The 15,991-nt window shown below is 44.0% G+C and overlaps 1 protein-coding gene across 2 annotated transcripts in view; it reads left to right on the top strand.

The window, feature by feature from the left end:
• LOC143765194 (bactericidal permeability-increasing protein-like) overlaps positions 1 to 12,675 on the top strand; it is a 65,951-nt gene extending 53,276 nt beyond the window's left edge. The window contains exons 13-15 of one of the 2 annotated variants that reach the window (XM_077251625.1): positions 2,439 to 2,502; positions 9,715 to 9,791; positions 12,285 to 12,675. In XM_077251625.1, the coding sequence (XP_077107740.1) occupies positions 2,439 to 2,502; positions 9,715 to 9,791; positions 12,285 to 12,323 (180 nt within the window). In that variant the 3' untranslated portion in view covers positions 12,324 to 12,675. The remainder of the gene's footprint in view (positions 1 to 2,438; positions 2,503 to 9,714; positions 9,792 to 12,284) is intronic. The other variant, XR_013213338.1, reaches the window with a different exon arrangement.
• Positions 12,676 to 15,991: the final 3,316 nt, after the last annotated feature.

Genomic DNA, 15,991 nt, shown 5'->3' with positions numbered 1-15,991 from the left:
CTCCTTTTAAATTACAGTACATCAGGGCAATATCTTTTAGTATAGAATAAGGCTGTTGCAATCCTTGGCATGGAGGAAGCCCCTTCTGCCAACCTCGCAAAATGAAGATAGAGATAAGACGCCCTCCAGCCATGTTGTAGACACACATAGAAAGCTTTGTTTCTACGAGATTATAAGGTCCATATAATCAAGTATAACCAAAATGATGCCTCCTGTCCTATGCGTTTCATCTGCAACTCATCCATGAATAAGCACTGAGTTGCAGTCTGAAAAACGTAGGAAAAGGACATGAAATCTTAGATACACTCCAGGATATTTAGCTAATAATCTTGTAGGAATAAAGCTTTCTACTTTTAATCTACAACATGGCTGGAGGACTTCTTATCTGCACACATGCTTTAGGGTACTGTCACACAGTACCATTTTGATCGCTACGACGGCACGATCCGTGACGTCGCAGCGATCGTATGATTATCGCTCCAGCGTCGTAGACTGCTGTCACACTTTGCAATCACGGCGCTGGAGCGATGCCGAAGTCCCCGGGTAACCAGGGTAAACATCGGGTTACTAAGCGCAGGGCCGCGCTTAGTAACCCGATGTTTACCGTGGTTACCAGCGTAAAAGTAAAAAAAACCAAACAGTACATACTTACATTCTGGTGTCTGTCCCCGGCGTTCTGCTTCTCTCCACTGTGTAAGCGCCATAGCCGGCAAGCACAGCGGTGACGTCAGACGTCACCGCTGTGCTCGCTTTCCGGCTGGCAGACGCTCACACAGTGCAGAGAAGCTGAGACGCCGGGAACAGACACCGGAATGTGAGTATGTACTGTTTGTTTGTTTTTTACTTTTACGCTGGTAACCACGGTAAACATCGGGTTACTAAGCGCGGCCCTGCGCTTAGTTACCCGATGTTTACCCTGGTTACAAGCGAACACATCGCTGGATCGCTGTCACACACAACGATCCAGCGATGTCAGCGGGTGATCAAGCGACGAAAGAAAGTTCCACACGATCTGCTACGACGTACGATTCTCAGCAGGGTCCCTGATCGCTGCTGCGTGTCAGACACTGCGATATCGTAACGATATCGCTAGAACGTCACGAATCGTACCGTCGTAGCGATCAAAATGGTACTGTGTGACAGTACCCTTAGCCATATTTTAATACTTCTTACAAGTGGTATTCACTAGATACACCTACAATATAAAACCAATATTTTACAATGTGCGTTAACTGTAAAGATTTTTGTAGCTAAATATGGATGGTGTTATGTCATTAAAATTAATCTGTTAGCAAGTTTTTGCTATTTAATTTGATTGTAGTGAAATGTAGGGACACAAACCCTGATTCCAGTGATTGTCACTGAGCTGCTTGGTGTTGTTTGAATAAAATCAGTGTTTTATCAGCAGGAGATTATCAGTAGAAAACTAATTGTCTCCTGCCATGTAGTACTCCAGCTTGGTTTAACCCTGTCCCCATCAATAATTTGAATATTTTTGGCTATATACAGTGTACACAGAAAGCTGTCAATCAGTGGTGTGGGCGGGGTTATACAGAGCTCAGCATTCAGAGGACTACTACATCTATAAGATCAAAACTGCGCCAAGCGGACCAGTAAATGACACATTGCTGGAATCATCTTCTCTGACCCTATATCATGCTGCCCTCAGATAGCAATGCAAAAAACTGGTGACAGATTCCCTTTAAAACCTCTTAGTTCTAAAGTAGGTCTTCATGGATCAGATTCACAGGCTATGAAGATATGCAGGATTTACCTTGTTGAGAATTTTAGAGGAAGCATATCCTCCAGGTAGTAAGGGGGTGGCAGAAAGACACCTTGTCTCATCAACGCTATTTAATTATAAGGCTGAGGCAGCAAACAGTCCAAATGCAAGGTAAAGGAGTTCATAGCTACGACTTGAGTGTCTGATCACTGATGTGCCGGAGGTAGCTTGCCATACATGGTGCATTTCTACGCCGAGTTGACCATCTAGATTGTTTCATATATGGCAAGGTGAAGAAGAAATAGACCAGCCATACACACTAGATGGCATCTCGGCCGACTCTCTCATACACAGGAGTGTTCGTTCGGCTGAGTGCTGCTGTGGTTGTATGAGATAGCAGCTGCCACCCATGTCTGGCGGTGGCTTATCTCCAGGAGGTAATAAGACTGATGTAATGGATTGAGATTTCCCCTATCTTTACATTTTCCGCAGCCCCCATACACATTGGACTCTATTCCGATATTGGCGGGTTCAGCTGACATTAGTCTAATGTGTATGGGGGCTTAAGAGTAAAGGAAATGAATAAATTACAACTCAACATGAAATGCCACAATAAAAGATAGGAGTAATGAACAAAAATAAAACATACTAAATTAATTATTTAGATTTGTTTCCTGTTTCATCTAAATGCCTTGTCTCAATAACCGTGTTACAGGTGGAGATTCTGAACTTTGCTGTGAACTATTACATCTCACACATTCTTCTTCCTAAAATTAATGGTAATGTACAGATAACGCTCCGTTGTTATTACATTTTTTAGAATACTGTACTTTTTGTATTAAATAAAATAATAAAACAGCCCTTGCCTTGCAGACGTAGAATAATATTTAAGGCTCTTCAGCAGATTACCACGTGTACCACTTACTGCTGTAAATGACAACTTCACACATATGGCACTCCGTGTGCAGGAGAGCAGCTCACTACTATGATTCCATAGGCACTACAAGAACAGTCATAGGACGCTCAATAAGACGCTGTGTTACAGAATGAGGGTGGGTGCAGACGTACGCCGATTCTCTAATCCAAGAGAATGGGGTCGATTGTGCAAATAATCAAACTCTGATTAGAGTATCAGCATAGTGCGATCCGATTCTCTCAAACAAAATGTCTCCATCTTCTCCACTCTGAAAATGGACTGCACTCAGATGTCATCCAAGTGCAGTCCAATGGTTTCCACACCATCATTGACTAACCAATGAATAGATCAAACTCTGACATGCTGCAATGTTTTCTGTCATGATCTCTGCGGGCAGAGATCATAGCAAGCCTATAGAGGGACAAGCTCTCGGAAGATGGAACTATACTGACCATGAACTAAGCCTGCCGCGCAACTAGAAATAGCCAGGTAGCATTTCCTATTTATTGCTAGATGCCCAGCTCTGGCCTAAGACCTAAATAGCTAGCAGAGGGAAATATAAGACCTGGCTCACCTCTAGAGAAATATTCCAAAGAAGACAGTAGCCCCCCACATATAATGACGGTGAGTTCAGATGAAACAACAAACGCAGCAGGAAAATAGTCTTAGCAAATTTGAGGTCCGCTTACTAGATAGCAGAAGACAGATAGTATACTTTCATGGTCAGCAGAAAAACACTAACAAAACACCATCCAGAGATTACCTTAAACTCTGGCATTAACTCATAACGCCAGAGTAGCAATCCCTGATCAACGAGAGCTTTCCAGACACAGTAACAAAACTTCAGCTGTGAACTGGAACAAATAGGCAAAATGAAACATGGACAAAAGTCCAACTTATCTAGTAGTTGTCAGAAGCAGGAACAAGCACTGAGAGGCATCAGATAACATTGTTGACCGGCAAGAAACCACCAGAGAAATGAGCTTAAATAGCGACACCCACTACTGATGGAACCAGGTGAAACAGGAAAGAGGATGACAAGTCCAATTCCACAAGCGGCCACCGGGGGAGCCCAGAATCCAAATTCACAACAGTACCCCCCCCTCAAGGAGGGGGCACCGAACCCTCACCAGATCCACCAGGGCGACCAGGATGAGCCCTATGGAAGGCACGAACAAGATCAGAAGCATGAACATCAGATGCATTGACCCAAGAATTATCCTCCTGGCCGTAACCCTTCCAGTTGACCAGATACTGGAGTCTCCGTCTGGAAACACGAGAGTCCAAAATTTTCTCCACAACGTACTCCAACTCACCCTCAACCAACACCGGAGCAGGAGGCTCAACTGAAGGTACAACAGGTACCTCATACCTGCGCAATAACGACCGATGAAAAACGTTATGAATGGAAAAGGACGCAGGGAGGTCCAAACGGAAAGAAACAGGATTAAGAATCTCCAATATTCTATAAGGGCCGATGAACCGAGGTTTAAACTTAGGAGAAGAGACCCTCATAGGGACAAAACGAGAAGACAACCACACCAAATCTCCAACACAAAGCCGAGAACCAACACGACGATGACGGTTGGCAAAACGCTGAGTCTTCTCCTGGGACAACTTCAAATTGTCCATAACCTGCCCCCAGATGTGATGCAATCTCTCCACCACCGCATCCACTCCAGGACAATCCGAGGATTCCACCTGACCGGAGGAAAATCGAGGGTGAAACCCCGAATTACAGAAAAACGGGGACACCAAGGTGGAAGAGCTGGCCCGATTATTGAGGGCGAACTCTGCCAATGGCAAAAAAGCAACCCAATCATCCTGGTCAGCAGAGACAAAACACCTCAGATATGTCTCCAGGGTCTGATTAGTCCGCTCGGTCTGGCCATTAGTCTGAGGGTGAAAAGCAGATGAAAAAGACAAATCTATGCCCATCCTAGCACAGAATGCCCGCCAAAATCTAGACACAAATTGGGTACCTCTGTCAGAAACAATATTCTCAGGAATACCGTGCAATCGGACAACATTCTGAAAAAACAGAGGAACCAACTCAGAAGAAGAAGGCAACTTGGGCAGAGGAACCAAATGGACCATTTTAGAGAAACGGTCACAGACCACCCAGATGACAGACATCTTCTGGGAAACAGGCAGATCTGAAATAAAATCCATCGAGATGTGTGTCCAAGGCCTCTTAGGAATAGGCAAGGGCAACAGCAGTCCGCTAGCCCGAGAACTACAAGACTTGGCCCGAGCACAAATGTCACATGACTGCACAAAGACTCGCACATCTCGTGACAGGGAAGGCCACCAGAAGGATCTTGCCACCAAATCCCTGGTACCAAAAATTCCGGGATGACCTGCCAATGCAGAAGAATGTACCTCAGAGATGACTCTACTGGTCCAATCATCCGGAACAAACAGTCTATCAGGCGGACAACGATCCGGTCTATCCGCCTGAAACTCTTGCAAGGACCGCCGCAGATCAGGAGAAACGGCCGACAAAATTACTCCCTCCCTAAGGATACCTGTGGGTTCAGCATTACCAGGAGAGTCCGGGTCAAAACTCCTAGAAAGGGCATCTGCCTTAACATTCTTAGAACCCGGTAGGTATGACACCACAAAATTAAAGCGAGAAAAAAATAAAGACCAGCGCGCCTGTCTAGGATTCAGGCGCCTGGCAGTCTCAAGATAAATCAAATTTTTGTGGTCAGTCAATACCACCACCTGATGCTTAGCCCCCTCTAGCCAATGGCGCCACTCCTCAAACGCCCACTTCATGGCCAAAAGCTCCCTATTCCCAACATCATAATTCCGCTCTGCGGGCGAAAATTTGCGAGAAAAGAAAGCACAAGGCCTAATGACGGAGCAGTCGGAACCTTTCTGCGACAACACTGCCCCAGCTCCGATCTCCGAAGCGTCAACCTCAACCTGAAAAGGCAGATTCACATCAGGCTGACGTAACACAGGGGCAGAGGCAAAACGGTGCTTAAGCTCCTGAAAGGCCTCTACAGCATGAGGGGACCAATTAGCAACATCAGCGCCATGTCTGGTCAAATCAGTCAGTGGTTTAACGACATCCGAAAAACCAGCAATAAATCGGCGGTAAAAGTTGGCAAAGCCCAAAAATCTCTGAAGACCCTTAAGAGAGGAGGGCTGAGTCCAGTCACAAATAGCTTGCACCTTGACGGGATCCATCTCAATGGAAGAGGGAGAAAAAATATACCCCAAAAAGGAAATTTTCTGGACCCCAAAAACGCACTTAGACCCCTTCACATATAAAGAATTAGACCGCAGAACCTGAAAAACTCTCCTGACCTGCTGGACATGAGAGTCCCAGTCATCAGAAAAAATCAGAATATCATCCAGATATATTATCATAAATTTATCCAGAAAATCGCGGAAAATATCATGCATAAAAGACTGGAAAACTGAAGGGGCATTAGAAAGACCAAAAGGCATGACCAAATACTCAAAGTGGCCCTCGGGCGTATTAAATGCGGTCTTCCACTCATCCCCCTGCCTGATCCGCACCAAATTATACGCCCCACGAAGATCAATTTTGGAGAACCACTTAGCACCCTCTATACGAGCAAACAAATCAGTAAGCAATGGCAATGGGTATTGGTACTTAACAGTGATCTTATTCAGAAGCCGATAATCAATACATGGTCTCAAAGAGCCGTCCTTTTTTGAGACAAAGAAAAACCCAGCTCCCAAGGGAGAAGAAGATGGACGAATATGTCCCTTTTCCAAAGACTCCTTTATATATTCCCGCATAGCAGCATGTTCCGGCACAGACAGATTAAACAAACGACCCTTTGGATATTTGCAACCCGGTATCAAATCTATGGCACAATCGCACTCACGGTGCGGAGGTAACGACCCAAGCTTGGGTTCGTCAAAGACGTCTTGATAATCAGAGAGGAACTCAGGGACTTCAGAGGGAATGGACGACGAAATAGAAACCAAAGGTAAGTCCCCATGAATACCCTTACATCCCCAGCTCAACACAGACATTGCTCTCCAGTCCAAGACTGGATTGTGAGACTGCAACCATGGCAATCCCAGTACCAAATCGTCATGTAAATTATACAGCACCAGGAAACGAATAATCTCCTGGTGATCCGGATTGATACGCATGGTTACTTGTGTCCAGTATTGTGGTTTATTATTAGCCAATGGGGTGGAGTCAATCCCCACAATAGAAGCACAATCCATTCTTCCGTCTAAAATTCTGTCGCTCGCTCCTGGACAGAATTCTATCACACTGCATACTTTCTGGCGTCTTTTCCATAGACACCGCCAGATGGTGCACCGGTTTGCGCTCCCGCAGACGCCTATCAATCTGAATAGCCATTGTCATGGACTCATTCAGACCTGCAGGCACAGGGAACCCCACCAAAACATCCTTAACGGCATCAGAGAGACCTTCTCTGAAAGTTGCCGCCAAGGCGCACTCATTCCACTGAGTAAGCACAGACCATTTACGGAATTTTTGGCAGTAAACCTCAGCTTCGTCTTGCCCCTGAGATAGTGCCATCAAAGTTTTTTCTGCCTGAAGTTCCAAATGAGGTTCCTCATAAAGCAAGCCCAAGGCCAGAAAAAACGCATCCACATCGCGCAACGCAGGATCCCCTGCTGGCAATGAGAAGGCCCAATCTTGAGGGTCACCCCTGAGCAAGGAAATCACAATCCTAACCTGCTGAGCAGGGTCTCCAGCTGAACGAGACTTCAGGGACAAATAAAGCTTACAATTATTTCGGAAATTCTGGAAGCTAGCTCTATTCCCTGTGAAGAACTCCGGCAAAGGAATTCTCGGCTCAGATACTGGAGCATGTACCACAAAATCTTGTAAATTTTGTACTTTCGTGATGAGATTATTCAAACCCGCAGTTACACTCTGAAGATCCATTATCGTCAGGTGCACACAGAGCAATACAGAGATTAGGAGGAGAGAGAGAAAAAAGACTGCAGCAAGGCAAACTGGAGGAAAAAAAAAAAAAAAAAAAAAAAAAAAAAAAAAATTCCAGCAGACTTCTAATAACTCTCCTTTCTCAACCTGGGTCTTTAACACTTTAGTGGCCGGTCAAACTGTCATGATCTCTGCGGGCAGAGATCATAGCAAGCCTATAGAGGGACAAGCTCTCGGAAGATGGAACTATACTGACCATGAACTAAGCCTGCCGCGCAACTAGAAATAGCCAGGTAGCATTTCCTATTTATTGCTAGATGCCCAGCTCTGGCCTAAGACCTAAATAGCTAGCAGAGGGAAATATAAGACCTGGCTCACCTCTAGAGAAATATTCCAAAGAAGACAGTAGCCCCCCACATATAATGACGGTGAGTTCAGATGAAACAACAAACGCAGCAGGAAAATAGTCTTAGCAAATTTGAGGTCCGCTTACTAGATAGCAGAAGACAGATAGTATACTTTCATGGTCAGCAGAAAAACACTAACAAAACACCATCCAGAGATTACCTTAAACTCTGGCATTAACTCATAACGCCAGAGTAGCAATCCCTGATCAACGAGAGCTTTCCAGACACAGTAACAAAACTTCAGCTGTGAACTGGAACAAATAGGCAAAATGAAACATGGACAAAAGTCCAACTTATCTAGTAGTTGTCAGAAGCAGGAACAAGCACTGAGAGGCATCAGATAACATTGTTGACCGGCAAGAAACCACCAGAGAAATGAGCTTAAATAGCGACACCCACTACTGATGGAACCAGGTGAAACAGGAAAGAGGATGACAAGTCCAATTCCACAAGCGGCCACCGGGGGAGCCCAGAATCCAAATTCACAACAGTTTTCCTGGATCGGATCGATTTGTGGAAAAATTCGGACATGTGTGTGTCCCCATAGACTAACATTGGTCTGAGTGTGATCCTATGTTTTTTCGGATCATTCTTGGACTGATAGTACGGTGGTGTGAACAAGCGAGAACTTCTAGGGAAGCTATGTGGAGCATGGTCTTCAGCCTTGTACGACAGGCAGAGGTAAAGTACCCTAAATGTTGTCAGACTAAGCTTTTACAGCCTCGTTAAACTCCAATAATGCTAATCATTAACTAAGTTACATGTGCTAGACGTGTGTCCTAATTTGTGGCAAAAAGTTGCCTTCCATGTTTTGTGCCCCCTTTTCGCATCAAAAACTGTCTACCAACGTAGACCAACGTAAGCCAACTAACAAGTAACTTGGATTAGTGAGTCTAAAAATGTGCCAGGTTTTTGAGACACTGTTTGGCATAATTTAAGACTGTCTAGTTTAAGTTTGCGCTGTCTAAAAGTTAGAGAACTTTAGTAAAGCAGCCCCATTTGATCGCATTACAAAGAAAACTCTCACTGAACCGGCTAAGAATGTCGGAAACTTCACAGTTGTGGACCATATTCCAAGGTTTAAAGGGAATCTGTCAAGAGGTTTTGGCTGCCCCACTTGAAAGCAGCATGATATAGGGGCACAGACCCTGATTCCAGCAATGTATCATTTACTTTACTGAGGGCTGCAATTTTGATAAAATCACTACTTTATCTGCTGTAGATGTAGCAGTTCTCTAATGCAGAACCCAACATAACCCCACCCACACCACTGATTGGCAGTTTTCTGGCTGTGCAGTTTAAGCAGAAAACTGCCAATCAGTGGAGGGAGTGGGCATAGATGACCTGGCAGTAGGTTTACTAATCCCCTAGTGATAATCTCCTGTTAATAAAATAGTGATTGTATCAAAACTACAGCAAACAGCCCAGGAAGTGACACATCACTGAATTCAGGGTCTCTGTCTCTTCATCGTGCTGCTCTCAGATTAGATAGAAAAAAACTAGTGTTAGTTTTCCTTTATCTGTGAATCAGAAATGTATGAGGTTGCTGTTTTTTTTTCATCTAGAGCAATCCTATATGTAAATTGTATATTTCTATGCATAAATACTATTTTACATGAGTATTTGTGAGGTCTGGTGCTGACATAGCCAGTTATTACGAGAACAAAGGTGTCTAGCTCACTTTTCTTCCAAATAAAGCTTGACGTTTTTATCGGTAGAGTTTACATTCTATCCTCACTTCCTCTTTTTCTAGAAATTCTGAAGAACGGCTATCCACTGCCATTGTTAGATCACATTCAACTTTCCAATGTGATGCTAAAGCTAAATGAGGTATGTCCGTTATTTACTGGTTAGATGTTTATTTAAGTGTATAACTGCTTAGTTTCATAATACAAAACCGTGTACAACATTTAACGTCTATTGTATGAGACAAGAATCTGAAATTGTTTGACTAGTTACTGAGATTTTATTGTTTCAGTAAAGAAGGTTTATTAATTGTATAATGAAAAATATTACAATGTACATGTGTACTGTGTATTAATTATTATTTATTGTGTAGTCGGTGAATAGGAACTTTCATTGTTTGGGGCAATAAGATGAAATCTGTTCTTTTCTTTTGATGTTCACATAAGTGCAGGGTATGTTACAGGGCCGAGCTCTGAGAAGTGTTACAAGGCTTGACAACCTGGATTGGCAATGAACTGGCTATTGCATTCACTGTCAACATGTTATTCATCCTGTATTCACGTGTATGCCCATATAGGCACTGTTACCCTGATTTAATACATACTGTACATTGAGTGAAGAAATCTGCAGCCTGGTTGTTTTAAAATCATCATTAGAAATTTTGAGCTCCGTGCATTGTGGTGGGACTGTTGGTAGGAACTTTGGCCTCAGCCTCTCCGCTGCCTCTGGTGTCTTTATCGTCTTCCTTATTTAAATTTTGTGACAGTACTAACTTAGCCATGGGCAGCGCTCGTGCATATTGATCTTACGGTGGGTGTCACAATAATGTAAGAAATGTCATAATGTGAGATTAGTTCTAGAAAGTACCATGTCAGACACACACTGCAGCTTCCACCCCCCTTTTCTCCCCTCTTCTGCATTTGCTCATACCACAAACAAAGCCCTATGGCAGAGACACTGTTCAACTTGATACTAATGTGTGAGCAGGATGTGGCTTTTAAACTGCAGGCGACCAATCCTGTAAAGCCACTCACCCTCCCTCTCCCCTGCTATATAGTGTAATGGGAGACCAAGGTGCAGCAGCCCCTCCCTCCTCCCAGGAATGTCTTTGTCTGGGGCTCAAGAAACGTAAATAGTTGGAAAAGCAGTGCATATTATTACTCAGCCCACTTAATGATGTCACGACAAGAGGGCATATCTTTACCCCTGCTGGATTGGGAGCTAGTCTTGGCCCAGGAAGTGAGCTAACCACAGCTCGGCAAAGCTGTTCTATGCATCTGGATGTATTTATCCCCCTAAGCCACAAGCCAGCCAAGATGATACCATGACATAACGACCTGTAAGTGTTCTCTTTTCAACATTAATCCTATTTTATTTTGTAATCTAATAATGTACATAAGAATTGTCTCCTTTATAATATCTTTTTACTACTTTGTAAACACTGCCTACCTTTTTATGGAGTAAAATATAAAATTACTAGCTTGTCTCTTCATGCTCTATAAAAGAACTATTGCTTCCTCTGAAGTGAATTACGCTAGTGATTTGGGTTGGCTCCGGACCCGTTAACCCTTGTGGAATCAGAGCTGGTGGCAGCATACTTTGTTCTGTGTGTTTGGGAAGCTTTGTAGCGACGACGGCGTTAATTATTGTTCCTGCCTGAGTGGGAGTAGTTAAATCGCCCTCGCTGCAGTGAGCCTAATAGCCAGTACATAGCAGGCAGCCTCTATGGCGACTAATTACCCTAGGTGCAGTACCTAGTCTGACCTGAGGGTAAGGGGGGCTCCAGAGGGCTGCCAGTTCCAAACCGGAACTGGGAAGTGGGATATAGATAAATCCCCTTCAGAAGGGGACAGAGGGCAACCAAACAACCCCGGTTTGAGACAAATGTGTGTGAGTAGTGGGGATGATGAAGATATCCTCCCCAGGATCCCTGACATATTGTTGGGATCCGTGACATAGTGTTGGCAGCATGGTGTGAACCGTGACAGTGGGCTTTGGTAATATGGCACCTATATTGACGCATGTGCAGGCTGGCCTCTGACGGTCTTCAGGAAAATGGCGCCGGAGCCGCCGCATGCACACATTAAGATCTCAGCTCAATGACTACCCTAACTCTCAATCTGCGCATGCACTGTTCTGGCACCATTTTTACTCAAGATGGCGCCATTTTACTGAAGACTGCCGGGAGATCAATCTGTGCAAGCGCCACCTGCATCTAGGATGGCGCAAAATTTAAATAAGGAAGATGATAAAGACACCAGAGACAGCTGAGGGGCTGTAGCAGAGCCGAAGACCCTACCCACAGTTCCGCTCCATAGACCCGCCTCAATGCACAGAAACCAAAACTTCTAATGATGATTATAAAATCACCAGGCTGCGTATTTCTTAACTCAATGTATGTATTAAATCAGTTTAATGGTGCCAATATGGGCATACCTTTAGTCTAAAATGTCTATCACTGATCACAGGTTGTCTTTAAAACCACTGAGCTATGTCATAAAATTGCCAATATTATGCAATACATGTGTATGCATGGCAAGTAGCACATACATTGTGATAGCCAAAACTGCAGTAGACTCAATAAGTCATCAGATGGCCTAATATATTAATATTTTTATATATTTATTTGTATTCTAGCATTACTTTCTCCTTGGAGCAGATGTCATATATGGATAAATCATCAGCAAATAAGTTTGTCAATTATATAGACACAGCAGACTTCAGAAAAGTAGCAATTGAACAGAGAATAAAATGGACCCGGGTTGTGGCATGACTGTATCATAATACTATATTTCTTGATGAAATGCTACGTTGGAGAATTGTTGCTTTTTTTATTTTTATTTTTTCTGCATTTTGTGACTTTTCTTCTTTCAATAAGGATGACATTGTTGTCAACAATACATCTTTTTTTACAATATTCTAACCTGTCATGACTATCGTGCCTAATGATATAGTGAACTTGATTATTGTATGGATGATGGATGCAGAGTGATTTGTAATATGTCAATAAAGTTGTTTTTTTTCAAAATCAAAACTATTTATATAAAATGATTTTTAGTAATTAGTATTATTGCATTACATGTGAGCTTATTTCCTCATTTGTTATTCTTAAAAATGTATAATAAAATCTACACAGAAATTTTTGCAATGTGGAAGGGAAAAATCAACATTTAACTTTTTCTCATAAAATGTTACTTTAAACACAATTTATTTTATTGTGACAAGTGTAACAGGAGAAAATGGTCCCCAAAATGTGTTGTGCAATTTCTCCTGAGTACGCCTATACATCATGTGTGGGGGAAAACTACTGTTTTGGCGCAAAGCAAGGCTCAGAAGGGAAAAAGCACCATTTGACTTTTTGAATGCAAAATTGTCTGGAATCATTAGCGGACGAAATGTCACATTTGGAGATCCCCAGATGTGCTTAAAGAGTGAAAAAACCCACACGTGACCTCATTTTGGAAACTAGACCATTCAAGGACTTTACCTAGATGTATGGTGAGAGCCTTGTACCCAAAGTGCTTCTTAGAATTTTGCAACATTGATCTGTGAAAATGAAAAAATATATATTTTTCCCACAAAAATGTTTTAGCCCCAATTTTTTCATTTTCACAAGGGTAGCAGGAGAAAATGGACCCCAAAATTTGTTGTGCAATTTGAGTATGCCAATACCCTATATGTGGTTGAAAACTACTTTTTGAGGCACAGTGCAAATCTCAGAAGGGAAGTAGCACCATATTAGAATTCAGATTTTGCTGGAATGGTTACATGTTACATTTGCTGAGGTATTGCCTTCCTCTCAGGGAGGGTGATGCCATGCTTGGAAGTGAGGAAGGCTCCCCTTAGCACATGCAACACTGTTCTGACTCCAGGCCAGAAGGGGGAGCTCTGAACCCAGTTTCAGGGGAGCTTCCTTAGATATATATATATACACTCACTGGCCACTTTATTAGGTACACCTGTCCAACTTCTTGTTAACACTTAATTTCTAATCAGCCAATCACATGGCGGCAACTCAGTGCATTTAGGCATGTAGACATGGTCAAGACAATCTCCTGCAGTTCAAACCGAGCATCAGTATGGGGAAGAAAGGTGATTTGAGTGCCTTTGAACGTGGCATGGTTGTTGGTGCCAGAAGGGCTGGTCTGAGTATTTCAGAAACTGCTGATCTACTGGGATTTTCACGCACAACCATCTCTAGGGTTTACAGAGAATGGTCCGAAAAAGAAAAAAAATCCAGTGAGCGGCAGTTCTGTGGGCGGAAATGCCTTGTTGATGCCAGAGGTCAGAGGAGAATGGGCAGACTGGTTCGAGCTGATAGAAAGGCAACAGTGACTCAAATCGCCACCCGTTACAACCAAGGTAGGCCTAAGAGCATCTCTGAACGCACAGTGCGTCGAACTTTGAGGCAGATGGGCTACAGCAGCAGAAGACCACACCGGGTACCACTCCTTTCAGCTAAGAACAGGAAACTGAGGCTACAATTTGCACAAGCTCATCGAAATTGGACAGTAGAAGATTGGAAAAACGTTGCTTGGTCTGATGAGTCTCGATTTCTGCTGCGACATTCGGATGGTAGGGTCAGAATTTGGCATAAACAACATGAAAGCATGGATCCATCCTGCCTTGTATGGAGCATCTTTGGGATGTGCAGCCAACAAATCTGCGGCAACTGTGTGATGCCATCATGTCAATATGGACCAAAATCTCTGAGGAATGCTTCCAGCACCTTGTTGAATCTATGCCACGAAGAATTGAGGCAGTTCTGAAGGCAAAAGGGGTCCAACCCGTTACTAGCATGGTGTACCTAATAAAGTGGCCGGTGAGTGTATATATATATATATATATATATATATATATATATATATATATATATATATATATATATTCTGGCTGGAGGAGGAGTTAGAGAGCAGTCTGTCAGAGGGACAGAGGAGAGAGGAAGCAGACAGACTCTGAGAAAGGAAAGCTGGGGCTGTGCAGACCAGTAGTGCTGCAGCCCCTGGAAGGAAAGAGAAACAGAGCAGTCTGTAGGAGAGTGAGAGGGGAAGAGAAGCAAAGAAGAGTTAAGAGCTGGAGAGAAGCTGCAACTGAGCTTCCTCCACTCTGAAGCATAGGAACCGGTTGCCGGAAGACCGAGGCTGTGTGGGACTGTATGCCCCACAGCAGAAACCGGCGGACAGCCTATTGAAAGTCGCCTGTCCACCATTAACACCCGAAGGCACAGTAGCAGATAGAGCCCGGAGTCATCTGAGACCCCTGTAAGAAGGCTCGAGTTACCTGCCATGCGGGTAGTGTCCTACTAACAAAGGGGACAAAGAGAACGTGAGGACCTAGTGAGAGGCCTAAGGCAGCAAGGGACTACAACACAGCGCGTAGTGGAAGGCTTCCAACCCCACCTGGTTAGGGGGATTCCTGAACTGCTTCCAAGCCGGCCGGACCATACCAGTACCTGTGATCCGGTATTCTGGACTGTGGCTGCCTTGCACCAGTAAAGAGGTAAAGAGACTGCAATCTTGTGTCCTCTGTTTCTTTCTACACCATCCTTATCTATTACATCGGGAGCCCTGGGGACCCAGCTTTACCTGTGGGAAGCTATACCATCCCTGCTGCAATAACATCACCCAAGTGGACTCCTTTAAGCAGCGTCAGTCATCCCTGACTGAATACCACAGGTGGTGTCACGAACAAACTTTATTCTTTATTTAACAATCCCTGTAAAGACCTTTCCTTTTACATGGACGCCCAGGGCCATGGACCGGGTCACTGCCACCGTGACACATCCCTTTAAGTACCGGCCTGGTACCACGTTCCTCACAGCCCTGGCGGGTGCTCCAGGATTTTATACCATTGGGTGGTGAAGAAACAATGAATTTTTTGTTTTAGCCCCAAGTTTTAAAATTTATAAGTTTAAAAGGAAAAAATGAACCTCTGTTTGTTATTTCTCCTGAGTGCTCCAATACCCTGCTTGTAATCAGGAACTACTTTTCCGGCACAGTGCAAAGCTGAGAAGGGAAGTAACGCCATATTATAGTGCATATTTTACTATTATTTTTTTGCGGGTGCCATGACCCACTTAGAGAGCCTCTGATGTGCCAGAACAGCAGAACCCCCATAAGGCCGGAGACACACTGGTGCGAGAGACGGCTGAGTCTCGCTGGTTAAAAGCAAGCTGTGGCACCTGCATTCCGGAGCTGAGCGTGCAGCTCCATGTATTGCTATGGAGCCGCACGCTCCGCTCCGGAATGCAGGTGCCACAGCTTGCTTTTAACCAGCGAGACTCGGCCGTCTCTCGCACCAGTGTGTCTCCGGCCTAATAGACTCCATTTTACAAACCACCCCTC

This window comes from Ranitomeya variabilis, chromosome 4 (assembly GCF_051348905.1).
Source record: "Ranitomeya variabilis isolate aRanVar5 chromosome 4, aRanVar5.hap1, whole genome shotgun sequence".
Classification (NCBI taxonomy): domain Eukaryota; kingdom Metazoa; phylum Chordata; class Amphibia; order Anura; family Dendrobatidae; genus Ranitomeya; species Ranitomeya variabilis.
The sequence above is the reverse complement of the archived record's forward strand: the minus strand, read 5'-3'. Positions and strand labels throughout refer to the sequence as shown.